Source organism: Triturus cristatus, chromosome 2_2, assembly GCF_964204655.1.
Source record: "Triturus cristatus chromosome 2_2, aTriCri1.1, whole genome shotgun sequence".
In the NCBI taxonomy this organism is placed as follows: Eukaryota; Metazoa; Chordata; class Amphibia; order Caudata; family Salamandridae; genus Triturus; species Triturus cristatus.
Window position 1 is genome coordinate 1,020,893,885 of NC_140582.1, and position 26,423 is coordinate 1,020,920,307.

At 41.7% G+C, this 26,423-nt stretch overlaps 1 protein-coding gene across 1 annotated transcript in view; it reads left to right on the forward strand.

Moving 5' to 3' along the window:
- The window catches only part of TRMT44 (tRNA methyltransferase 44 homolog), a 309,668-nt gene extending 299,524 nt beyond the window's left edge, over window positions 1-10,144 (forward strand). Inside the window, exon 11 of the mRNA XM_085642485.1 lies at window positions 9,868-10,144. Within this exon, the coding sequence (XP_085498611.1) occupies window positions 9,868-10,100 (233 nt within the window). The 3' untranslated portion in view covers window positions 10,101-10,144. The remainder of the gene's footprint in view (window positions 1-9,867) is intronic.
- The last annotated feature ends 16,279 nt before the right edge of the window (window positions 10,145-26,423 follow it).

Here is a 26,423-nt window from a genome sequence, read left to right on the forward strand (position 1 = left end):
GTCAACGAAATATTGAGTAGCCTTACTTGCAAGTATTCCATGATAAAGTTAGCCTACGCACAAACCCAAAGTTTCTGCTAAAGGTCACATCACATTTCCATTTAAATCAAACGTTGGATTTACATGTTTGTCTCTAAAACTAGAAGCAGTAGCAGCAAGAGCATTACATACACTTGATGTAAAACGTGCTCTTTTGCAGTATGTAGGAAGAACAAAAACTTTTAGGAAAACCCAACTTTTTGTAGCTTTTTCAAACCCACAGAAAGGCAATCCAATATCAAAATCAGAAATCGCTAGATGGATAGTAAAATGTATTCAAATTTGCTACATCCAATTAAAACGAACACTACCTACAATGCCAAGCACTCATTCATGACTAAATAAGGCAGCATCAATGGCCTTTTTCAGGAAATATCCCGCTCACGGACATCTGTAAAGCGACAACATGGACAGACCCACATAATTTTACCAAACACTATTGTGTAGATGTGCTAGCCATACAACAAGCTCTGGTGGGGCAAATTGTTCTATGCACATTATTTCAAGCAAATGCACCATCTGATGCCTAAAGCCACCGCAAGAAGAGTACTGCTTTACAGTCTGTGCATAGCATTTGTATCTGCAGCCAATTCATACTACAAATGGAGTCTTTTACTTACTTATTTGTAGTGTGTAGTGCTGCAAATTCACATGCACACTCCCACCTCCCCGCCAGGTTTTAGATGGTGACACAAATCATTCAGCGTGTTCAACATCAAACGCTAACTTAGTAAGCTATATCCTCACTTCCCAAATGGCAGGGTAAAAACATTACAATCTAACACAGGAGCCTTTGAACATGTGCAATACCTCGAGGAGGAGGGGATACGACACACCACGCCAACCATAAAACTTCCTCGAGAAAAACAGCTTGCAAAGTCTGAGTTCAACACTAGATGACAGGACTGTGCATGGCATGTGAATCTGTAGCACTACACATTACGACTAGATGCTTACAAGTTAAAAAACCTACTCCTTCCCTAAAGTTCATAGACGTTTCTACCTGAATCCAGCCATTTTTGTCCTAGGAAAGAAGGGGTATCGTCCTTTGCTGCTTGGTTTTGATCCAGGCGTAGAAGTATCTGTGAAAACATTTGCAGAGAACCTGAGGAGCCATTTAACTGTCAGTTCAAGCAGAGCACCTGCTTGATGTGGCTGATTACGCCATGGTGTCGAGTTGACTTTCTTATCAGCACTCCAGTCCTTAGGCGATGATGACTTAAACAAGCTTCACTGAAGGACAGAACACGCCTCGCCTCCCTGGCACAAGTTTTTCTCAGGTGAGAGCAGACATCCAGCTTCTACTGCCTCAAAGATGAGAGCAGTAGATACAGATTTGCACAGCATGCCAGATAGAAATGGAAAGGGCAAGTGCCAGCATTCCTCAAACGAAGGCACCAAGAAGGTTTAAATGTTGTCTGTGGCCAGTTCGAAGCAGGTACATGCCACCTCCTATTTGGTGCCCTCAGGCTAAAGAAACAAGCATTGGCATAGCCAATAGGTCTCGCATTTGGGACCTTATAAGTGTTTAGTTAGAGATATTGACTTTGCCTATGTGTTTATTCTGTGCTGTATAGAAGTGTGCAGCATGTTGAAAAGTTATAATAAAGAAGTTTTAGAAGCATTTTTGTTACCATATATATGATCAAGAAAGCATTATGAACAACTGACCGTCCATATTTAAAAAGTATTCACAATAAATAATGTGGTTTTTTTTTTTGCTCTTTTAATGCGTGCAGCTTTTATATGCCTGTCTGAATGGTTGCTTGTTATTGTTTTGTTGGTTATGGGGGGGCTTAAATAACAGGAGGGTGAATGTTGTGAAATCGTTGAGAACGGCTGAGAAGCAGGAGGGGGTGACCGAGGCCAGGGAGAAACATAACACAAATATAATCCAGCGTGCACGGCCACGCGTATTGTACTTGGCTGGAATAACAATATGAGCGTACGCCGTGACAGGAGGCGAGATGGGTGATCAATGGAGTTTGCGCATGGAGCTTTACGCAGAAATGTGTGCGTATGCAGCAGCTACAGGTTTAAATTGAAGCAGGGCTGACTGCAAATGTTATATTTGCTAGAAAGATAACACGTCAATGTAGCATTGTAGCATTTTGGAGTAGGGCCATTGAAGAAAGAAACAGTGAAAAAATGGACAAAGTTGGATAGGAAGAAACTGGAGTGCAAAATGGAGAAAGTTGTGTAAGAGGAACCTAGTTCTTTAGCTTCCCGATTGCAAGCTATGCTCGTTATGCCACATCCTTGCGCTCTAGGAATATTGCCTATAGTCGTGTTGTGTGCCTATGCTCTATTTTTATACGGTTCTGTTGCAGAGAGGGCTTCTGTGCCCATAGTGTTGTATGCAGTGCGCCGCAGTGGTGCAGTGCATCAGGTGTTCGTCTGGAAGGAGGGAGTCGGCGGCAGGCTAAACACTGTACGCAAGATACCGCCTATAAATTATAAAACACCCCATAATTTGGCAGATCTCTGACAAAAGAAATGCTAAAAAGTCGAGTTTCACTATAAATCAGTACCATTTAGTAGTTCATCGTTTTGTAAAGTTAATAAAAAGCTGAGACAGAGCGATAAATCGTGTTTTGCGCACGATCACATTTTTGTGCAAAATGGTAAAAGTTGCATAGGGGAAACGGAAGTGCAAAATGGACTATTTTGTATAGGAGGAGACGTTTGAGAAGGCAGGTGACGTAGTCCGGGGATAAACATTACAAAAAAAAAATATGCAAGCGCGCACGGACGCGTGTATTGTACTTGGCTGTAAGAAGAATATGAGCGAACACCGTGACAGGAGGTAAGACAGGCTGATAAATAATATTTGCGCATGGAGCTTTCCGCACAAATGTGTGCGTAAGCAGGAGCAACACGTTTAAATTACAGCACAGTTGAATGAACAAAGTTTTATAGGAGGAAACAAAAGTGCAAAATAGAGAAAGTTGTTAATAAGGAGAGGTTTGAAAAGGCAGACCGAGGGTGACCTAGGCAGGGGAGAGACACTATAGTATTGTAATCAAGCGTGCACGGCCATGCTTATTGTAGGTTGCAGGACAGGACAATGTGAGCCGACGCCGTGGCAGAAGCTGAGACAGGGCGATAAATACATAAGATTTTCGCATGGATCTTCCCGCACATATGTATGTATATGCAGGACCTACACATTTCCATTCAAGCAGGGTTGAATGGAGAAGCTGAGACAGGTCGATAAATAAATAAGATTTGCGCATGGAGCATCCCGCACAAATGTGTGTATATGCAGGACCTGCAGGAAGGGAAACCAAAAAAAAGAGCACACAAAAAAACGACAGAATAATAAAAGCTGACAAATGGAAAAAGTTCCAGAAAAGTTTAATTGAAACACGTTACGAAAAGAAAGCTACGGAAAAACAAGCAGTTCAGAGTGGGAACAAAAAATTGAAACAGCTGTTTTTAAGCACTCGTGCCCAAAAAAGTATAATTGCAACATGTTACAAAGAGAAAGCAAAAAGCAAAACAAGCGGCCGCGAAAGTGATCGCAAAAGTGAAAGTAATCTCGGTCAAGCGCGGCGCGCGCGCCCGCGCACATGCACTGTACCTCTAGGCTGGCCTGGTAGCACTTTTTGGAGCCCTCTCAAAAAGTCTCGCCAGACCAGCGCATGCGCTGGGTCAGGCGAGACCTAAAAAGCAGTACTCAAGATATCACATCATCTTGTTGTACTGTGAACCAGACTGTTCCTAACAAGCCCGTGCAGACCTTGTACATCACATTCCTGACAATCCCCTTCCTTCCAAGTGCTGTAATGTTAGAAGTGGTAACTGTGGCACCCTCAGAATATTAATCCTGGACTACTCTAGCACTCCTATTGCATCAGTGAAATGACTCAGATCCCACTGGAATAAATTGAAATCCCCAGGAATGCATTTTAACGAAGTTTACATCCGTCCAAATCGGCACAGGTCTGTACAGCAAAACAACCTGACAGCAACTTCAAAAATCCAAATTAGTGATGTTTGACCTACATTAGTAATACTTTACCTTCACCGCAGATGCTTAAGTGTAGGTTAAAAGCAAATATTCTCCCTCCCACACCCCAGAGCGCAGTACAATACAAAATAAATACAAATAAATGATGAAGTATCCCTTCAAACCAAGGCACACCATACTTCACTTTGCCTTCTGCCTTGCAGTGAGATCGCTCAAAACTACACCTTTGGTGTTTTTAGTAACTCCTGTACTCTCAACACCGATCATACCATCCCAATGTTTCAGTCCACAAAGCTTGCTTCCTAAAATAATGGATTTGTTCCAAATGTTCCCATCACTACAACTTTCCACATCTGAATATCTTTTGAAGGCTTGCAAGACTCAACCCTTTCTGACCATCTTGAAATGCTTGACATACACTACATCTTAAGTAGAATATAAATCGTGGACTTGCGTTCTCTATTCTATTGTATACCATTAGCAGTAGCCAATTGAATCCCTTTTCTTGACTACCTAGTGGAAGTGGTCCATAAGTCCATGCCCTGAGCTGTGGTATGTTTTGTTGTGATTTAAAAAGTTTATTTTTTAAATGTCAGCACCATCTCAGACACCATTTATATCAAGTATTAGTCACCAGAAACCTTCTCTTGACACCCATTTCGAAGAAACTCCATCAAGACTGCCATTGTTGGGAACATTCCCTTATGTGGAGCGGGGTTCGTAAATGTCATGTCCAATGTTGACATACATGCTTTCAGGAACTTGCATAGGTCTAACAGATTTCTTTCTTGCAGTGTGCATCACTCAGTTATACACAACATTGACCATAATCCCCTCCGAATGCCGGCCACTAAAAAGCAGATGTTTCATTTCAATATTCCGTTCCTGTGCCAATGTTGGAATCCAGTCTGTTTGCAACCCTAGATCTGGCTGCACAATAGCATCACATGTTTACTTTTCCAAATTAAGAAGGCTGCAAAGTACTGGCTGTATCAATTTACATGCATTGATCCCAGTCAAACTTGAGAGAAATCCTCGCCTCAGATGAGCGTCACAAGACACAACGCATTCTCTGATATCAACTCTCTAATCAACTTCTAAAATCCCGTTGGTCAGATGTGCTAAAAAAAGAAACATGGTGGCATTTTGCACACCTGTCACATATGAAAATCCTGTATGCTGGTGGTTGGCTATTATCGGTCTCTGTTACATTTGATCCTTCATCCCCCCTTACATAACACTGCAGCTGTTTGTTTATAGCACATCAGCCAGGAAAGACTTTCTTTTCCATTGTTTGTTTCGGTGGTGACTATGTGATGCATATGTCTTGAACTGTTTATTATGATAGGGTTTTCATCATTGCTCGTAAACACTGAATAGTTTTTCCTATATAGAGGATTCCTCAAATACTATTTCAATAGAAAAAAAAATCGATTGAGGTGGATAAATACATGTTTTTATTTTTTCATATTATTCTTAAAATATTTAAACCATTTAAAAAATGAATCACAGTGAAATTAATTGGGCGTGGTTCCAAAAAACTGAAGCACTATCGAGAAAAGACTTTTGAGACATAAATCAAGAAATGGGGAGTGGGCTCCCTCTAATAAGAATTCATGGATAAACAAGACCTCCGCGCCTCAGAGTCCTATTTGTCCGCATTGGAATGTCACCAGGCATGCAATGTCATAGCCAATTTCCACACTGTGCTTTTGGTTCACTCTCTTCCCAAATACATAGCCTGAAATAGGCCATTTTGTTTCACAGTCTTTTCACCAGGAAAATAATTAAATACATTGTTAGAATGTTTTCGTTTCCTGGTAACGCCTGCCACAGTAGGGGTGCATGCAGAAAACGTAACCTTGATATGTGGATTCTGCATGGCTTTTGCAGATGGGAGTGCGCCTGCTTTTTAAACAACCATTGGTAAAGACAAAAGGTCTGGGTTTAGTTTAATAATGCTTGCCGTTTTACCATATTGGAGGGAGCCTGCAGGGCCGGAGAGAGAGGGCTATATTTGTAAAGTAGTTCTTCATGAAGTTCCAAGCAATAATTCTTGTTGAGGTGGAAGGATGCATAAATAGCATTAAGTGAGAGAGTGAAACTCCACTAGTGTGAGACAATAGATGAATGACAAAGTCTCAAGCGACTGGCTGAAAGAGACAGGTTGAAGAAAGCCAATGCCATAAAGGGGCGGACCTAAAGCCCCTTCTATGTATATTTATAACAGTGGATTTGATTGACAGCTTTGCTGTCAAAAAGTCATACCTTAAAATATTTCTTTTTTCTTTTTTCTTGATTGCTGTGTGTGTTAGTACCATTTCTGATCAGAGACCTGTTTATAGAAATTAAAAACGTTCAGCCCATCTCAAGAAACTAGTCCTAAAGCATAGATACATGTTAGACATTGCATGCCTTAGAAACAGGTTTCTTATGATTATAATACTGTACTTGGCTGGCTGGTTTCACAGGGTGAACACCAACTTGCACTAATGTTTTCGAGAACTGAATATGAAAGTGATGTTTTATTTGTCATCCTAAATATGTATTTTCCCCTATAAGTAAGTCTGGGTGGTGAACTCCGCTTGTGGAGTTTGAGGAGTTTTTCGCAACCCGCATTACGCGGAGCTCGCGGAGTTCCGATAAACTCCACTCTGCAGAGCAGAGTTTTTTTCTTCGCTCGTGCTCATTAACATCAAGTTGGCGGATGCGAGCGAGGAAAGTCAACCTCCCGACAAGATTTTCCGTCATTCGCACTCGTCAACATCAAGTTGGCGAGCAAGGGAAATCAACTGCCAGGCAAGATTTCTTAATGCGGGCGGTCGGATTTCTCAATACGAGTAGCCGCGTATGCTCTCAACAGCTCGCATTGAGAAACCGTCTGTCCACATTGAGAAAGCTGCCCCTTGGGTGGAAAATCTACTCGAGCATCAGGAAGGAAGCAGCGCCCGCTTGCGTTGTTAATGATGCCGTTCGAGATAATTTCACAGCGCGGGCAAACACTAGCACTTAAAATTATCGCGAACTGCATTTTTGCTAACACACTCCGCTGCTTGCGGAGCAGAGTATTTATTGCACTTCGCGGAGTTCCGCGTAGTGGAACTCCGCGAGCTCCGCCCAGGCTTACCTAAAAGGTAGTTTGATGCACGCTGCTTTTACACTTATAGCTGGAGACAGAGGTTAGACCCCTACAGTGGTTACCCAGGTTTAATAATGGTGACTCCATGCAGTCTGAAGAAGTACTAGAGAGTTTAATTAGTAGGATGCGTCTCACCATGAAGGGGCCCTGCAGCAACTGCTTACAATCCGAATGCAGTGTTCTCATGACCTCATCACACATTCTAAGGTCTGGCCTTTCTGAGCCAAAGCTCACATTACCACACAACTCCCTTTTTACAAAACAAAGTATGAAACAACAAATTTATACAAAGTATAAAACAACTTAATCATTTTAAACATAAAACTTTAAACATAGTACTCATACCCCCTTTCCAAAAAAAAAGGTGAGCGAAAGGAAAGAAACGAAGGAAGAACAAGAAAGAAGAGAAAGAAAAGAATGAGAAAAGAAAATAAAGTTAAAAAAAGTAATTAAATTTCTTAGGTCGTACAGGAATGCGAGAACTCCTCCTGATGGTCACATTATTTCTTGAATGCTCTTTGATAGGCAAAGAGGAATGTTGTGATAAATATTTTTCAGTGTTGCTAGACATACCATCAGGGGGAACAAGTGCCACACGAGACATACCCCACCAATTTCCATCAGAAAGTTTCACAGAATTCTTCCCTAGTTCACCAACTTGAACTGGATTTTTGAATTTGGACAAGCCTTTGCTAACAAGGATTGGATTCTTCACACGTATCCAGTCACCTATTTTCAATCTGGTTACCCTTTTTGAACTGGGAATACTTTTAGTAAATCTCTTCAAGTTTGCAAAATTGGAATTAAGTTCAGCTGATTTCCACCAATCATCCACCATCTTTTTGAGAAATTCTTGTGGTCCAAAAAGGGCAAAGTTCAGTGGAGGTTTCTCTACCTCTCATCAATTCGAAAGGAGATTTCCCAGTCACTAAATGTGGAGTAGTGCGATGCGACCAAACTAACTCAAGAATGGACTTAGCAACACGAGATTTGCTTTTGATGGATGATTGAATCCATTCTACAAGTACTTTGTTAAAGCGTTCGACTTTACCATTAGTTTGTGAGTGATAAAGGGGTGTTCTGAAATGTTTTATTGCACAATTTTCTAAAAATGAAGACATCTCAGAAGACGTGAACTGAACCCCATTATCAGTGAGGATCTCACCTGGGAGACCTTCTCTTGAACACACTCTTTGAAATCATTCAATTGTTTTTTTAGTAGTCGGTTCCAGAGATTGCCTCGACATCAACCCATCTAGAAAGATGATCCACCATCACAATAAAATATCTCCTGTGGGGGCATATTCACAAGACAGGCGATAAGATTATCGCCGCTTTAGCGGCAGAAAACTGCCGCTAAAACGTCGATAACGGGCTTGATAATATGCTCTATGGAATTCCAATTGAAACCCATGTTAGATGTGAAAGACATCTAACATGGGCTTCAATTGGAAGGCCCCGTAGTTGGGAAAAATCTGGTAAGGACTTAGAAAATAAACCCCAATACGTTGCCAAGGTTTTTTGGGGTAGAAATTGACAGATTGAACTTGAGGCTCAGTTATTAAAACTTTGTCACTAAGTTTGCACTTGGTACAGTTGGACACAAATTCTTCGACCTCAGAGTCCATGCGAGGCCACCAACATCTCTCTCTAATTTTCCTCTAGGTCAAAGTGGAACCCAAATGACCGCCATGTGCTAAACTGATTAGGCGTTGACTGCAGCAACTGCTTACAATCAGAATGCAGTGCTCTCATGATCTCATCACACATTCTAAGGTCTGGCCATTCTCAGCCAAAGCTCACATTACCACACCAGGTCCAACAGATCTCCTGTTTAAGGTTGCCTGCCCATCTTAAAAAGACATGCTGTTTCCTTCTCCTGCATTTTGACCTTTCTGTCTGTAACTCTAGAAAATCCACCACCGACCTCTCCAAACACACACACCGGGTCAAATTAGTTTTTTTTATCTCACAACCTAGGTGCTATCCTTTCTCCCACTATAAATGACTAAATGGGATGTAAATGTATTTCGGGATGTAAATGTATTTTAGAATGTACAGATCTCAGAACTCATATGCATGCCATTTTTGATTTTTGAGCAACAATATTTATTTGTGGGTAGAAGTGAAAGGTTTACCGAGTAGCTGTGTAAAATATTGTGATATGTTTCTAAGTGGAAAAGTTGGTTCATGTACACAAACAGAAAAGTTGATCCCATTCACTATTGATTCTTTTCCACAGTGAACACTTGCTTAATGAAATATATATTTTATGGAAGGTGAAATTCAATTGTTAAATGCCAGTGGCCAATTGGCCTTAGCCACTAACATTGAAAGGCTTTCCACTACTCTTGAAGAATGATGTCATATTGAAGCATATGTATTGTGGTATATTTAAAAAAAATATATATATTCCTAATGCACTCTTAGTTTCCGATTTTGCTTGATTCCATTTTTTTTACCTCAGAGATTTTTTTTCTTTATATTTAGATTATGAAAGTTTTCTCATTAGTCTTTCAGTCTTCATCCAATTAACTTTTAGTGATGCGAGTTTGCCTCTAAACATTTCAGTTATGTTTATGTATTCCTAGTTTACGCATGCTACATACGCCTGCACATATTGCATAGGCTGTTAATGTAACTTACACCACTACTGCTAATATTACTTGTGTGATGACCGTTCGTTCAGGCTCGACTTCCCTTTTTGTCTCCTTAGTTCATGAGGCAAGAGTTCACATTCGCGACTGGAGAAAAGAGAAAGCAGCAAAGAGAGCTAAACTGGAATTCAGAAGAAAACCACCCTCTGACCTTTTGAAAACACGTCTATGCTGGTTTTTTATGAATCATCCAGATGGCTGTCCTTTACTTTCGGAATTCTGTCTGTTTGCACATGGGGCTGACGAACTTAGACAGCCGCAGGTTGCCAAAACGAAAAGGCAAAGACATTAAAATACTTTGTTAGTTCTTTTGTACTTTTATTAAAATTAAGATTGGACTAAAAGGCTTGACTATCTTTAATTCAGCTGGCTTTATTGTCCATTTCGAACTTCGAGTTTGCGGAATGTAAAACACAGAAATGGCCCCTAAAGAAGACTGTTTTTGTATGTGAAGCTCTTGAAGAATGGAATATGGAATTCATTTACTGAAACCTGAAAGATTGGTGTTTCAGAGAATGTTTACTTGTAAATATCTACATGAGTGCTGAAAGACCAAGCCATACCGCTATCTATAAATATTTCAGGGTTGTCCTGTCGTTTAAACACATAGAAGAGCTGATAAGTACCGTTGATCTTTCTTTGATGCAAAGCTACTCTATAATATTTGAGTTTTCTATAATTTCAACTGGCTTGGCACCCACTGATAGTCTCTCTATGTAAGTTGAAAAAAGAGAGCTTGGAGTAGCCAAGGCTTAAAACGCTTAATAATTAGAGAGGGAACTATTCATTGTGGTACAAGCCCTTCATGTAATTGCTGTCTCTTACTGGCCCAAAGTTTGTGTTTGCAGCATGTGCTACTATAGGGTCACATGCTCTGCACATTTGTACCATATAGTGGCAGGTGCTGATGTTTGGAATCAGTTTTTTTCCGAAGACATTTTCCGTGTCAATTTACCTTGTGACTTTTCCCTGAACCCTGTAGTTAGAAATTGGAATGTTGGTTGAGCAGGTGTTAACTCTTCTCAAACAACAACCACAATCCTTGTCAGGGGAACCACAAAAGTCTCTACGATAACCTGTGCTTAACCCTCTAGGAGCTTGGCACAAAAGCAGACACATTTAACTTAGTGGCAACGTGTAAAGTAGAAGAAAATTACCACACCAATTTAGAAAAAAGAATATATATATATATATCCAAAGCACTCCTTCGCCTACGCCTTGGAGAGCGCCTGTGTGTCAACAGAAAGGAGCACGGACCACAATTCGGTGCATACGATAGTTGGTTTATTCACTCAAGGTATGCCAGCCATGGCGCGTTTCGACTCCGTGGAGCCTTGATCACATGACACGCCATGAAGTCACCTGATTGTATAAATACATTTTTTTCACTTTGCTTTTTTTCCCACCTTCTGGTCTAAGTTAAAGTGACAGTGCTCACAGTGTCTAATTATATGTTTCGTTGAGGGTTTGTTTTGTGTTGTTACATCTCGGTAAAATACCGTGGCCACAAATTAGGGATCATAAATACAACGCAGTATATACATACATACAGAAATTGATTACATGTTTGTTGAGCATCTCAATGTTGTCAGTTATTGATCTCACATTTGATAAATCCTAATAAATATATAAATACATAAATAAATAAATAAGTATGTATAAATAACATTTATTACACATGTAAATACTTATAAAAACTATAATTCCAGTTTTGGTAAAAATAGATAGATAAAAGTAGATAAAAACTTCAAGACTTTGTTTGAAAAATTGTTTTCAAGTCCAAATGTTGCTGAACTCACAATGCTGATTTAAATATCATGTCTATGTTATTTTATCCCTACATGTATTGGTTTGATGATAATAAGTAGTGCCCATGTGTTGTAACTTCGTGACGTAATATAGAACCCCTAGTAAACAATAATTGCGATTAATAAACAGTGCAAAACTTCTGTGCAAATAAGTGCAAATCATCCAAATTATTGAAAAAAGCCTTTGACAATGATTTAATGATTTTAAAAGACACCTAAAAAAAGACCATAAAAATTGTGTGTGTATAGTAAAAAAGAATGTTGGATTAAAATCCTTATTGTAAGGAGACTTCTTTAGACAGTGAGGCTTGTCATTGCTACCTTGTCTTGGTTAAATTCTTCCATCATGGTATCTATATATGGCAAGACTAAGATAGACGAAAAATCCAACAGGAAGTATCTGTTGTGAGCCAATAATAATTTGTCATAGAAAGGTTTCTGAAAGGCGGTAAAGTCGTGTGGTATTAGGGTACTAAAAAATATAATTTTGATTAATTTTAACTGATTTACAAATAAGTATACATGTCTTCAGTTGCGTTTAGGCCATTGGGGCTTTTAGAATCTAGTTCTAAAATAAAGCGGGTCTCCAATTGTCTTAAAGTCCTCTCTCTGTTGCCACCACGTTTATTAAATGGCACACAATCAATTATATAATATTTGAGAAGTTTAGAATCTGATTGGTGATGTTCAGCAAAATTGCGAGCCACCGGATACGTAGGGTCTTTATTTGATATTGCTCGAATGTGTTGTAGTATCCTTTTGTGCCCCTGCAGCTTGGTACTTCCCACGTATCTGAGCTTGCAAGGGCACTCGAGAATATACACTACAAATTCTGTTTTGCAGGAAAGGGCTTTGTTGATAATTTGATCTTGGTCACTAAATGCAGTCTTATATGTCAATGTGTTGATCCCGCATTGGCAGGCTTTACAACTACTGCATTTGAAAAAGCCTTTTCGCTGGCTAAGCCAGTTTCCTTTAGGTTTTGCAATCGGATTGTTCTGTACTAGTTTGTCACGCATATTGGGCGCCCTTCTATTGGTTATGGACAATTTTACAGGTAGAATGGGGCCTAAGATAGGGTTGTTTCTTATCAAAGGCCAACTTCTCTGTACAATCCTGTTTATTTCGAGGCTTTGCTTGCTGAAACCCAATACCATCCGGAATTCATCTTTTTTGGGACTAGGTGTTATGTTGGGTATTTGGCTAGGCGATTCTTTGATATGTGTTTTTAGAAGAGTGTCTCTATCTATCATGGCACACTTTGAGATAGCTGCTTCAATGCATTTTTTGGAATACCCACGTTGGAGGAATCTTGTCCGGCTATTCTGTTGGGCTTTTAGTAGTTCCTCTTTTGTACTACAGATTCTCTTTAGCCTGATCATTTCCCCGTATGGGATGCTCTGTACCAAATGTTTGGGATGTAGAGTAGATGCATGCAGTACTGAGTTAACTGCCGTGGGTTTTCGGTGGACTTTGGTTTCAATGACCTCATTGTGTATATAAATTTCAACATCTAAAAAGGTGACTTTTGAAGCACTGATTTCGTATGTGAAATTCAAATTGATGTCTTTTATATTGAGTTTGTCAATAAATGTTTTAGCCTCCAACTCAGTGCCATCCCATATTAAAAATAAGTCATCTATATAACGCCACCAACATTTTACTTTGTTGTCTAGAGTGTCCGAAACATTTCTGTGCAGGACCAATTCCTCCCACCACCCCATATGGAGGCAGGCGTAACTTGGTGAAAAGCATGCGCCCATCGCCACACCTCGTAGTTGTTGATAGACAATATTCTGAAATAAAAATAAATTGTTATGAAGACAAAAGTCAATCATGTCAACGAGCATCTTGTTGTGGGCTTGGTGGATAACTGCCCTTTTGCCAAGATAATATTGTACTGCTTTAAGACCATCAATGTGATTGATGCTCGTGTACAATGCTGTGATGTCCATAGTTATTAGTAGGTATCCTTTTTTCCACTCAAAGTTATAAATTGTGGTTAAAAAATCACTAGTGTCTCTTAAATATGAAGGAAGTGCCTGTACAAACTCCTGAAGGAATATATATATATATATATATATATATATATATATATATATATATATATATATATATATATATATATATATATATATATATATATATATATATATATATATATATATATATATATATATATATATAAATCCAATTAAACGTTGAAAGCACACTCGGAGTCACGGGTATTACATAAACGGCAGTAGTTTATTCTTCGTGACGCGTTTCGACACAAAAAGTGTCTTGTTCACACGAATACACAAACGTTTTGCATTGGTTTAAATAAAGTTCATTGAGGTGCTTTTTCCCAAAACATAGTGTAAACAGAAAAAGGACTAAATCTGTAGGTAATCACTTGGGATGTTCTAATGCAGCAGACATATTGGAAAGTGCAAATCAACGTTTTCACAGTGTAAAAATATTTATATTTACACTCTTAAGTACAGGAGAGACATCACAGTGTTTATCCCTCGGTGGGAATACACCTCGAATAATTAGTTTCTTTAGATTTCATTTTTAAATAATTGTGCTTAAAAAACGAAATCATACATACATCGCCAAGCATTGGGCTAAATCACTTTTAGTTGCTAAAGTCACTTATTTGTATTTAACAATCTCAATACTTAGTAGTTATAAATATCAATATTCGTTATAGCCCATGTTCTGGACAAACACACATTTAATTTGTTGATTTTGAGCCTTTCTTCCTTGTTCCCATGGGCTCCATTCTTCTTTCTGTGTTTCCTCCTGAGGCGTCTTTGTTTGCTGCGCCCCTGCCTCTGCCTCTGCCTCTTCCTCTTCCTCTGCCTCTTTTTTTTCTTCCCCGGGCTCGGGACCACTCTATAACACCGATAAGAGAATTTTATAAGGATATGCTAAATCTTTTCTCAATATATAATTTGTTTTTTTGTTTTTCATTTTTGCACATTTAATTATATCACAGGTGTGGTGAGGACTGTAACGTACATATAGGTGTCAATCGAGAGTGATGTTGCAAATAACATTAAGTTGTGCCTAATCAATGTATAGTATGAATACATAGGCTCTCCTCAGGCACTAGACCGATACATATGCATAAGGAAGAGACCCCTTCTACATACCTCAAGCCACTAGAGCGTTTACAAATTAAATGTGTGTTTGTCCAGAACATGGGCTATAACGAATATTGATATTTATAACTACTAAGTATTGAGATTGTTAAATACAAATAAGTGACTTTAGAAACTAAAAGTGATTTAGCCCAATGCTTGGCGATGTATGTATGATTTCGTTTTTTAAGCACAATTATTTAAAAATGAAATCTAAAGAAACTAATTATTCGAGGTGTATTCCCACCGAGGGATAAACACTGTGATGTCTCTCCTGTACTTAAGAGTGTAAATATAAATATTTTTACACTGTGAAAACGTTGATTTGCACTTTCCAATATATCTGCTGCATTAGAACATCCCAAGTGATTACCTACAGATTTAGTCCTTTTTCTGTTTACACTATGTTTTGGGAAAAAGCACCTCAATGAACTTTATTTAAACCAATGCAAAACGTTTGTGTATTCGTGTGAACAAGACACTTTTTGTGTCGAAACGCGTCACGAAGAATAAACTACTGCCGTTTATGTAATACCCGTGACTCCGAGTGTGCTTTCAACGTTTAATTGGATTTATATAGATTTGCCGGTTTTCTGGTTTACCGGCAGTAAGCACCACCTGACTACGGGCTCGGTTTCCAACAAACCCGTTTGGAGTAAGGAATATATATATATATATATATATATATATATATATATATATATATATATATATATATATATATATATATATATATATATACACACACACACACAAAACCATTGAATTTCCCCTGTTATAGTTAGTTCAGCTAACTATAACTCGCGCGCCCGCAATCCACTGCTGATGACGTCACATATTACATCACTCATGACATGGTCAGTGACATCACTGATTACATCACTGATGACGTCATCCATTGAGTATGTGTTTCTGAGCAGTTTTAATATGTTTAATGTATATAGGGAAAGGCCTGTTGAAGAATAAGTGGGTGTACAAGTGTGTAAATGGTTGATTTTCTGTGGTGCGTAACTGACTCTATAAGTGAGTCATTAAATGTATCTTACTGCAGACTAGTGACTAAACTGTGTGAATGTCTGTATGTGTCTGTATGTTGGTGTATAAGTGGCTGCATGGTTTTGTGAATAGCTATATGAGTGTGTATATGAGTTATTGATTGCTTGTCTGAGTATCTGTATGGGTTCCTGAGTGTTTGTGTGGGTAGGGTGTGTGTTACTCTGTGACTAGATGTGTGAGTGGGTGATTCAGTGTGTGCATGGTTTTAAGAGTGCATCTGTGATGAACTGTATGGTTGAGTGAGTGTATGTATGGGTGTGTTAGGGATTGAATGTACAGCTCAGTGGTACATTTGTGACTAACTACTTATGTGAAAGGCAGTATATATGCGTGTAAGAGTATATAAGTGGGTAGATGTGAGAGTGTGTGATTGTGAGAGTGACTGTATGGATGAGTGTGTGCTTGTATCAATGATTCTATAAGAGCGTAAGAATGTGGTACTATTTTTATGAGTAAGTGAACTTGAGTGTGTATAACCGCATAGGTGAGTAGTGTGATTATTTGCATGACTGACTAGGTGTGAGAGTACCTCTATGGATGATTGGTGGTGTGTGAGTGTCTATATAGGTGTATAAATGCATATGATAGTCTTGTATGGAGTGACTGTAAGTATGAGTGACTGTACAGGTGAATGAGTGGAGGTGTATGTAGACCTAAGAGTTAATAAGTGGGTATGTAGTTATTGGTATTGGAGTATCTATGGTTTTGAGTATGGAACTCTGAAATTTTGAGGCGGTGTATCAAAGGTTATATTAGGGTGTGAGAAGATGCGGTAATTTATCACATGGATGACGGCATCAGTGATGTCATCAGTGATGTCATTTGAGATGTCATCAGTGATGTCATGAGTGATGTCACTGACTATGTCATGAGTGATGTAATATGTGACGTCATCAGCAGTGGATTGCGGGTGCGCGAGTTATAGTTAGCTGAACTAACTATAACGGGGGAATTTCAATGGTTTTGTACGAGTGAAATGTCCAGCTAACTATAACATGTGTGAAACCTATGGTTTTTTCAGTGAATTTCCAAGGTTTTTTAAATGGTAATTCCTAACTATAACGTGTGTGAAACCTATGTTTTTTTTCAGTGAATTTGCAAGGTTTTTTAAATGCTAATTCCTAACTATAACATGTGTGAAACCTATGTTTTTTTTCAGTGAATTTGCAAGGTTTTTTAAATGCTAATTCCTAACTATAACGTGTGTGAAACCTATGGTTTTTTCAGTGAATTTCAAAGGTTTTTTAAATGCTAATTCCTAACTATAACGTGTGTGAAACCTATGTTTTTTTTAACTGAATTTGCGAGTTTTTTTAAATGCTAATTTATGTATGTATTATTATATTTTATATATATTTATTTTACAATAAACTACCTATATATATAGTTATAGATTGACTGTATCCTGTAATATGGAATGGCTCAGCTATTGTTGTTTGAATTTGGATAAAGTTGAACAGCATAGTTAATATCTTCCATAAACTTATAAACAGTTTTTTTTTTTTAAGGGTTTTTCGCGGTGTGCGCACGGTGCGCGCACCGTCTCCGTGTGCGCATGCGTGCATGCTCCGTGTGCGCATGCGTGCGTGCTCCGTGCGTGCTCCTTGTGCGCATGCGTGCGTGCTCCGTGCGTGCTCCGTGTGCGCATGCGTGCGTGCTCCGTGCGTGCTCCGTGTGCGCATGCATGGTGCGCGCAAGGCAAGTCATGTGATTACGAAACAACACTTTTCATTGGTTCATAGTAGTTTCAGTTCCAGAATCTTCAAACACCACACCCACTCCCCTCATTATTTCTTCTTATTTCCTGGGAGAAGGAGCTGAACAGCTTTTCCAGTACGTGAAAATGGCAGAACAGCAGACTTCAGGGAGTGAAGAGGAGACCTTTGTGCCACCAAGGCAGCGAAAACAAAAGGACTCATTCATATGGAAGTTCTTTACTTATCCAGAGGGCCAGAAGAAGGTGAATGCCCCAAAAGTCACATGCACTGTTTGTGGAGTTGACTTATCTAGAGGAGATCCAAAAAAAAAGGCTCCTTTAGTATTCATTCTATGTTGAGGCACTTCCAAACAGTGCATCCTGTGGCTTATGCTCGTGAGTCTAGAAGAGCCACAAGAGACAACCCTCCAGCTGCTCAGCCGAGCACATCATCTGCGGCCGCAGATTCACCTGCTTCAAGACCTCTGGATATCCACCCTCTGTTCCAGAAGGTTCATATACGGTGCAATGTGTGCAATGTTGTTCTCTGTTATGGTGAGAGCAGCATTAACTTAATAGAGAACAAAATACAGCAGCACACATGCTCCACCCCATAATTTTTTTCATTTTTTGTTTTTGTTCCTGTTGAACAGTTTTTCATTCCCTGTTTTTTTTGCTGCTCTAAAAAAATAAAAAAAAATACAAAATTGTTAAAAAACTACTAAAAAATACAAAACAAAAAAGACAAAAAAAACAGTTGTTTTCAGAACTCACCAACATCTAAACACTTAAACTTGATTTTTAATTCTATTTTTTTTATGATTTGTTTGCCACCATTCGCGCACCGTGCGCGCACCCCCGTGAATTTTTTAAACAAAAATAAAATGTTTTTTTCACCCTTCGGGGTCCTTCAGGGACCCCCTGACAAAGGCTCGGGGGTCAGGAACTCTCTACCCTGCCCCCTTTTCACGTTCTCCACCTTTGTTTTTCACTGCCACACACAAGATGGCGTCCAACACTTCCTGATTTCGACCGATTCGAATGTTGACTGACATCTAACCACCAATCAGAATTACGCTCGCGCACGTCACGGTGCGCGCACGGTGCGCGCCTATAGATATTTATGTACTTTTAACTGCAATTTTCTCAAAAACTATTGAACAGATTGACACCATATATGCAAAACTTATCTATGTAATGTTTGTTAATTTTATTCTCCAACCTTTTTCTCATTGCTACAAACATTTTTTCGCCTGAACAACTTCTTCTGTAAAAGACTTTCTTCCTTATCTGCTGTACGGTACACAGGCTTGTGTCCTACTTTGAGAATTCTTTTGTATTTTGTTGTTTACATTACCTTATTAGTAAAAATTTATGACCACTGTCCGGCTGGACAAGTCTCTGAAAATAAGAACTGATTGGGTCCTTATTTACTCCCCTTTTTACTCAACTCATGCCTAGGGACCCCTGTTGTTTATAAGTACTTAATTCCCATGGTCCCTAGTCGACCTTAGATGGGTGCTCTTGTTGTGAATTACATATACATACCATATATGCAAAAGGCACATCCCTGACCTGAGGACTACCTCTTTGCCAAATTTCAAGAGATTCTGTTCAGGCGTTCGGGCTGTACCTTCGACTAAAGGTCCTATGGGAAAATGCATGGGGAAACGCGTTTTGGGACCCCCCTTTTTTCTCAGCCCCCGCTTGACGAGTCACCCCGAGACTTTCAGGGTAGGAGCTGAGCGGAGCACCCCATTAGTTTTGAAAATTTCGCGAGGATTCGTCAACCGGCGCCAAAGTTATTCAAAATAGAATTTTCAGGTTTCCTATGGGAACTCGGTCCTAACTATAACTATCTACTGGCGACTGCCAGTAGATAATTATATATTTTTTTTTTTTTTTTTTCGAATCAGTGGAACCTAATTTATGAATTAAAGCTTTTAGCAGAAACTAGTGCCTAAAAGATCAAAGCACCAACCACAGTCATCTAGTCACGAAAGACCGGGGCAAAGTTTAAAGCTGAGGCCGACCGTGATGTAGCATGGGGCATATATGTGAGGTGGGTTTGGCCCTGTCTCTGCTTACCTTCGGACTTAGAATACATTTTGAGATAAAGGTCTGACAAGTTAAAGTTTAGCGGGGCAAGGCAGCAGTGATGTCTGAGAAATAGGAGCCGCTGGTCGAAGTTGTGGTGAAGATTTCTAGGTTCAGACTTTGTCACTTTTTTGGAAGCTGAAAATCTCCAGTGGGACAAAGCTGTAGACTGTAGCCAATGTGGACTCCATGAGGCTGGGTACTCTTTCTGCGAGGAGCTGCCAACAGGATTTGCTACTGTGGAGAAGAATGTAGTGGAAGATGCTGCAAATTCAGGCTGACCGGCGATGGACTTTGGGCGATCAGCTGCAGGTAGGTCCTGGTCTCCTGTCAGTTCTCAGAGCACTTTCTGGTTGAAAAGTTTCCAAGTTTTGGGTTTCGGCTGTTAAGGCACCTTTAGCTCACTTACAAGGTACCAGCACTAGGTGGGCACCACATGGAGAGTAGGACTTACTTCAGGCAGGGTCCAGGTCAGGTTTCAAGTAGCTCCAGACACTAGCCAACTAGCCCTTGGAGACAATGTGGTAGTCCTGGGTTTAAGCAGCATAGCAGGCCTCAAGCAGCAGGGTAGTCCTCTGAAGTACAAAGCAGCCCTTCTGAGTGTCCTCCGCCATCCAGGTGTCAACTGAAGAATGTGTCTGAAGGTCCAATTTGTATACCTTATGCCAACCTTGAAGTGGAAGAAACTTATAAAGTTTTCCCCTAAGATGGTTCTGGCATTTCCTTTCTCTCTGCTCATGCTCCAAGACGCCTATGGTGACAAAAGACTCATGTTAAAGGTTCTTGTGAGTGTGCTGAGGCGGCTCCTTTGAAATGTAAGTGGGGCAGGGAACAGCTCCTCACCTCTCCTCCCATCCCATCCTGACAGTCTTGTCAAGTCTGGAAAAACATAGCCCCTCTTTAGTCTCATTGTCTGGGAGAAATACACAAAGGCCAACTGCCACTCTAATCAGTCATGTCACCCAGGACACAGGCTGCAGGCACCAAATGATTAGGACAAAAAAAATGCCAACTTCCTAAAAGTGACACTTTCAGAATTGTGACTTTAAAGCTGGATTTACCATTAAAGAGTATTTTAAATTACAATTCTTTAGAGACCAAACATGATATTTCTACCTGTTCCCAAACAAAAGTTATGACTTATTAAATATAATAATGTAACCCAATGTTATCCTTTGGCAGAGATAGGCCTCACAGTAATGAAAAACGAATTAAGTAGTTTTTCACTACCGAGACATGTAAAACTTTAAAGTAAATGTCCAACTTATAAATACACTGCACCCTGCTTGGGGGCTGTTTTAGGCCTACATTAGGGGTTAAGTATTTGTATTAAAAAGGGAGATTAGTCCTGGCAAAAAGGTTATTTTGGCAGGTCAAATTGTCAGTTTCAAATTGCACACAGGCTGCTATGGCAAGCCTGAGACGTGTTTTAAAAGGCTACTTAAGTGGGTGGCACAACAAATCCTGCACACTAGTAGCATTTCATTTACAAGCCCTAAGTACATATTGTACCACTTTATTAGGGACTTATAAGTGAATTAAATTTGCCAATCAGGTGAAGGCCAATGTTAACATGTTTTAAGGAGTGAGCACAAGCACTCTAGCAATGGTTAGCCGTGGTAAAGAGGACCGAGTCCTAAAGGCTACAAAAACGTATTTCAGGAAAAAGGAGGGGAGGAGGCAAAATGTTTGGGGAAAGACCACCTTAAGGTTCACAGGTCTAACACCCTTAATGCACTGGGGTAACAACTTCTCATCTGATTTTTTGTTTCCTCCATCAGGTTCAGATGTTCATCTCAAGGTCTTGAACATTCAATCAAAAATCGCTGTCTGTTCAATTCAAGTGATCTGATTTCTCTGCTACAGCATCAAAAAATTCCTCTCAATCATTACTTTAAATTCGAGCCATATAGAAAGGGTTCAGTAACCAGGTCGTATGAGAACGACTCCTGGGGGGTGCAGATATGGAGAGTACATTCCTCCAGTTCTGCTCCAAATGTCAACCCACCATTGAGTGTTCAACCTTTCAGGAGACAGAAGCAAACTGCTCTGCTTGCCAGTCCTCCTCCTTAGCTATAGTGCCGTATACTCACCTTTTCATGCACCTACTTCAAGAGTGTCTGACCAGGCAGTGGTCACAAGCGACAGGCTAATGGGAAGATCGAACAGTACAATGTTATCCTATGGGAGGAGAACAACCACATAGCAAACAGGTACTTGTAGTCGGAGTTCAGAGGTGCCCTTGGGGACTTAAGGTGCTAGGAGCCCAAGGTTCAAAGTACCACCAGCAGTTTCCTTTTCCCTGACCTGGTGTGTCCGGATGCAGAGGTGCTGGCTCGGATGGTAGCCTCAAGGGCTACACCAGTAAAGTCAAGGGGACCTGAAACAAAGGAACTGCAGTGGGAGACTTAGGGTCAAGTGTGGCTGAACATAAAAGGGAGGCGCAGGTCATGGGGAGCCCTAGGCCAAGGGGATGCAATCAGAAGTCTTGGACTCGGGGTGTGGGACTCAGGCCAGGAGGTGCTTTGCTGGCTAGTCACTTGCGTTAGAGGCTCTCATGGTTGTCGGTACACCTGCAGAGTAGGGAAAAACAAGACAGCTGGGCAACTCTGGTTGTGGTCCCGTTGGTCCTGAAGTCCCCCAATGTGCTAGAGGATTTCCAAGGTGGTGGTGTCCGGGCTGGATGAAGAACAAGCATTGGCTGGTGCAAGTGCCCCTGTACTCAGGGTATTGGTGCAGGGGGGCTCCTGGAGGGTCTAACGTCTCGAAACTCAGCAATAATACAGGCTTGACTTCCTAGAGCCATGAAAACCTACCGAAGTGTTGCTCCCTCAGTGGGCCAGATGACCAATAATATGGTGAACTGGGCAGATGCGTTTGGTGATTGCGGATGCAAGGGGAAGGCTACTCCAGCCCAAGGGAGATGATAGCTGATCGTCAAAGTGCTAGACAGTCCTGAAAGTGCAGTGGAGGATGCACAGCCACAGGACAAGTTGAGTCTTTGCACTTGTTAAGGAGCAAGCAGCAAGGCAGGGTTTGGTGCCAGTTGCTATGCAGGTCCTTGGTTCTTGCGGTGTCAGCTCTTCCTTTTTCTCTTCAGTTCCCAGGAAGTCAATCTGGTGTTTGGGGGACCCCTAAATCCTCAATTTAGGGGCATTTAGGGGAGTATATGGTAGTAGCCCATGGGCTACGTACAACTAGGGTGACTACAGTCCCTCTATGACCACATCCTATGGGGAGTGGGCATAAAAGTCTATATTTCACCAAAATCCAAGATAGTGAAAACCTTCTTGGGTTGTCCACTTCAGGTAAGCCAGCTAAGGGGTGTGACTAGCCTGTGAGGGAAACACACCGCCTGAGTATCTAATTTCCTGCCTGCTCTACTGCCAAATGGGCCCCAGGGCAAAGGGTGGCATTTCTTAGGCCTGGGGGAAATCCGGGGTCTCATATCCAAGGCGTCAGAGACTTTGAAGCCTCTGGCCTTCATATGCTGAATCACTAACCATCCTGCTGGAGGAGGTGAGAACACTTTCTGCCAAACAGGCATTGTTCCTGGCCTTTGAAAGTGCAGGCTCTCTCTGGCAAAGGGTCAGAATCTTATCTGTGGTGGCAGACTGGAAGATACTAGTCAGCCAACACACTAGTAGGGTATCAGGGGGCACCTCTAAGGTACCCTCTGCGTACATGTCTTCATAAATCTTATACTGACATCAGTATGGATTTATTAAGACAAGGGGCCAGATGTAGGTGGCTAAATACCGGTCGGTAACGTCGAAATTCGCAGAATTTCAGCGTTAACCGACCGGTATTTAGCCATGTGCAATGTAGGTAACACCGAACGCCATTGCAAATAAGGAATCGGTAAAAATAAGGGAAACCAGTTACCGATTCCTTAATTTGCGATTAGCAGACACCGAAATACCCTAAATACCGAATCGGTAAATAAGAAATCCTTAAATAATCGCAAATCCGATGTACCAAAAATCAATAATTTTCGGTATTTAGGAGTCGCTAATTACCACTGAATCAAAGTAGGTGGTAATCAGGTGCACAGCCCCAAAATGCAACAGTGTGAACACAATGGCGGCCCTCTACGTCATTGCAAGGCGGCTACGTTTGCAAGCAGCAGGACTGAGGATCTGGAGACGTGTGGAGCGCGTGTATAGACTGCGCGTTACACTCTTCCAACTGACTGAGTCTGAAATCCATGAGATGTACAGGCTACACCCCCAAACCATCGTAGACCTGATACGGGACCTGCACCCACTCCTGGAGCATAAGACACCAAGGGCGCACACTATACCTAGCAGGTGCTCTGTAGCCTGCACCTACTTGCATCAGGAAGTTACCAGGGGGTGATAGCTTTGGCAGGTGGTGTGTCACAGAGTTGCCTGTCCCGTTTCTTCAACTCTTTCTTGGATGCCATGATGCAAAGAATGCATCACTACATACGCTTCCCCAGCACACAGGCAGAACTGCAGAAGACAAAGCTAGATTTCTACCAAAAGGCACAGTTCCCACATGTAATAGGGTGCATTGATGGGACACACATGCCAATCTAGCCACCTGCAGCCACAGAGTATATATACCGGAACCGCAAATCTACGCATTCCATCAACGTGCAGGTGATATGCGATGCGGACCGCATCATCACTGACATTGTGGCCAAATTTCAAGGGAGTACCCATGACTCCTACGTATTCAGGAACAGTGGGATCTACACACTTCTGGCTGGGGGTGAATTTGGAGAAGGATATCTGCTAAGTAAATCAATGTGACACACCCTGATGTATACCGTTGGTGACTCATATTAATGGCACTTCCTTTCTCACTTAGGTGACAGTGTATATGCCGTGCGGGCATTTATCCTGACTCCATACCTCAACCCATCCACACCAAGTGAGAGAAGATACAATGTGGCACATAAAAGCACACGCAATGTTGTGGAGCGCACCTTTGGACTCTTAAAAAGCAGGTTCCGCTGCCTCCACAAAAGTGGAGGTGCACATCAGTACCGCCCCATCATCTGCTGTAAAATAATAGCAACATGTGCCATGCTGCATAACCTTGCCACAAAGAAAGGAACAGCAGTGGAACTAACTGACTCTAAGGACGAGGATGAGGACTGTCCCCAGCCAGAGCACAGCGCAGCAGGTGTGGCAGCAGCACCAGATGGGAGATACAGACGGGAAGAGATAACACTCAACTATTTCTGAGTAAGTAAGGAGACACAGCCAGTTACTGTAAGTGAGTGACTGTGTTTAATTGTCATAGCACTCCACCACAGCATGAAGGGCTTCACATACCAGGCCTAGTTTGAATGCAGATTACAAAACCAAAAAGGGTTACATCACCCATTTTGGTAAACAATGTGATGGCTGGCATTACTTCCTGCGCCCACGCGCAGCACTGCTGCGTTCCTTGGGCATACTGTCCTCACTGGCACTGTGACCTGTGGCAGCGCTGTGACGTTCGCTGCGCCTCCTGGACTCCGTTATAGGGGGCGTGATGCTTCTGCGGCTACTAGCCTCTTCACTATCCCCCCATCACCTGTAGTGGCAACCTGGTTTGTCTGTAGCACTTCTAGTGCACTGGTCACTGTGACCAGCCCCCTTGCCATGTCACGGCTGCAGTGGGCCATCTCCTCCTCCATGGCCACCGAGCGCCTGCAGAGCAGAGAGGTGGCAGTGGAGAGGCGGTTCACCACCTTGGTGTAGTTGTCAAGTTTTTGCCTCTCCCTGCGCCTGGCCAAACGGTCCTCTTCCAATTTGCTGCACTGCAGCCTCACTGCCTCGGACATGTCCCTCATGCCCTCAGCCACAGTTAGGGGTGGGCGGAATTTGCGAAATTAACTTTCGCAAACTATCGCGAAAATGCTGAAAATCTCCGCAAACACGCCAAAAATATCGCGAAGACGCGGAAGTTTTTTTCCCGCTTGTACGCGGTAATTTTTGTGTGATCGCGGGTCGCCAACTTACCCATGCAGTTGCTCATGGGCGCAGCCATCTTGTTTTCACTCGTCCCGCCCTCCCGCGATGCTTACTTCCTGTTCCGGGTCGCGCAATGCATGTTCGCGCCCGTTCGCGGTCGATATTTCCTGTTCGCGACCGCTTTTACTTGATCGCGTTGTTTTTGCTTGCTCTGGAGAAAATATCGCGCGAACTTGCGCACATGGTCGCAATGGGTGCGGCCATCTTGTTTTTCACTCTATTGCATGGTTCTGGGGCCTGATTTTGAATCCTCCCAAAATCTTTTCAATCCTTTGTTTATAGCCACTTTTTTGGATCTTTATTACTTATTATTTCTCTAACTATTTTCCTGCCTCTATATTTTTGGTTTTTGTCTACTTTTTTTTTGTTTTTTAGCTACTTTTTCTCTTTCTATTGACTGCTATTTATTTCCTTTACTCCTTTATTTATTTTACCTTTTCTTTCCCGCCCCGTCCCCAGAACCATGTCCAAGGGTAGGGCTGTTCGCCGGCGCAGCCAGAGCCGCAACCGCCTTCCTTGCGGAAGGCGGCGCCCACAAGGGGTGCAGGCACGGGCCTTATTTGGGGAGGTGGAGTTGGCTGCACTAATTTTCTTTGTGCAGCGCCACCTCCCCTCAACCCTGGCAGCAGGTGGCAGGCCTGGGTCCGGGTACGGTTTCCGGGAGCGTCGGCAGCGGTGGGGGAAGGTGCGCCGGGCAGTGTCACGCTTCTCTGGTGTTCGGCGCACCCAGGCGCAGCTGACGCACCGGTGGTCCGACATCTTGGACCGTGAGCAGGACCTGCTGGACCTGCTGGGAGTGGAGGTCCCGGGGCTTGGTGAGTACCTATTTAATTATTACTA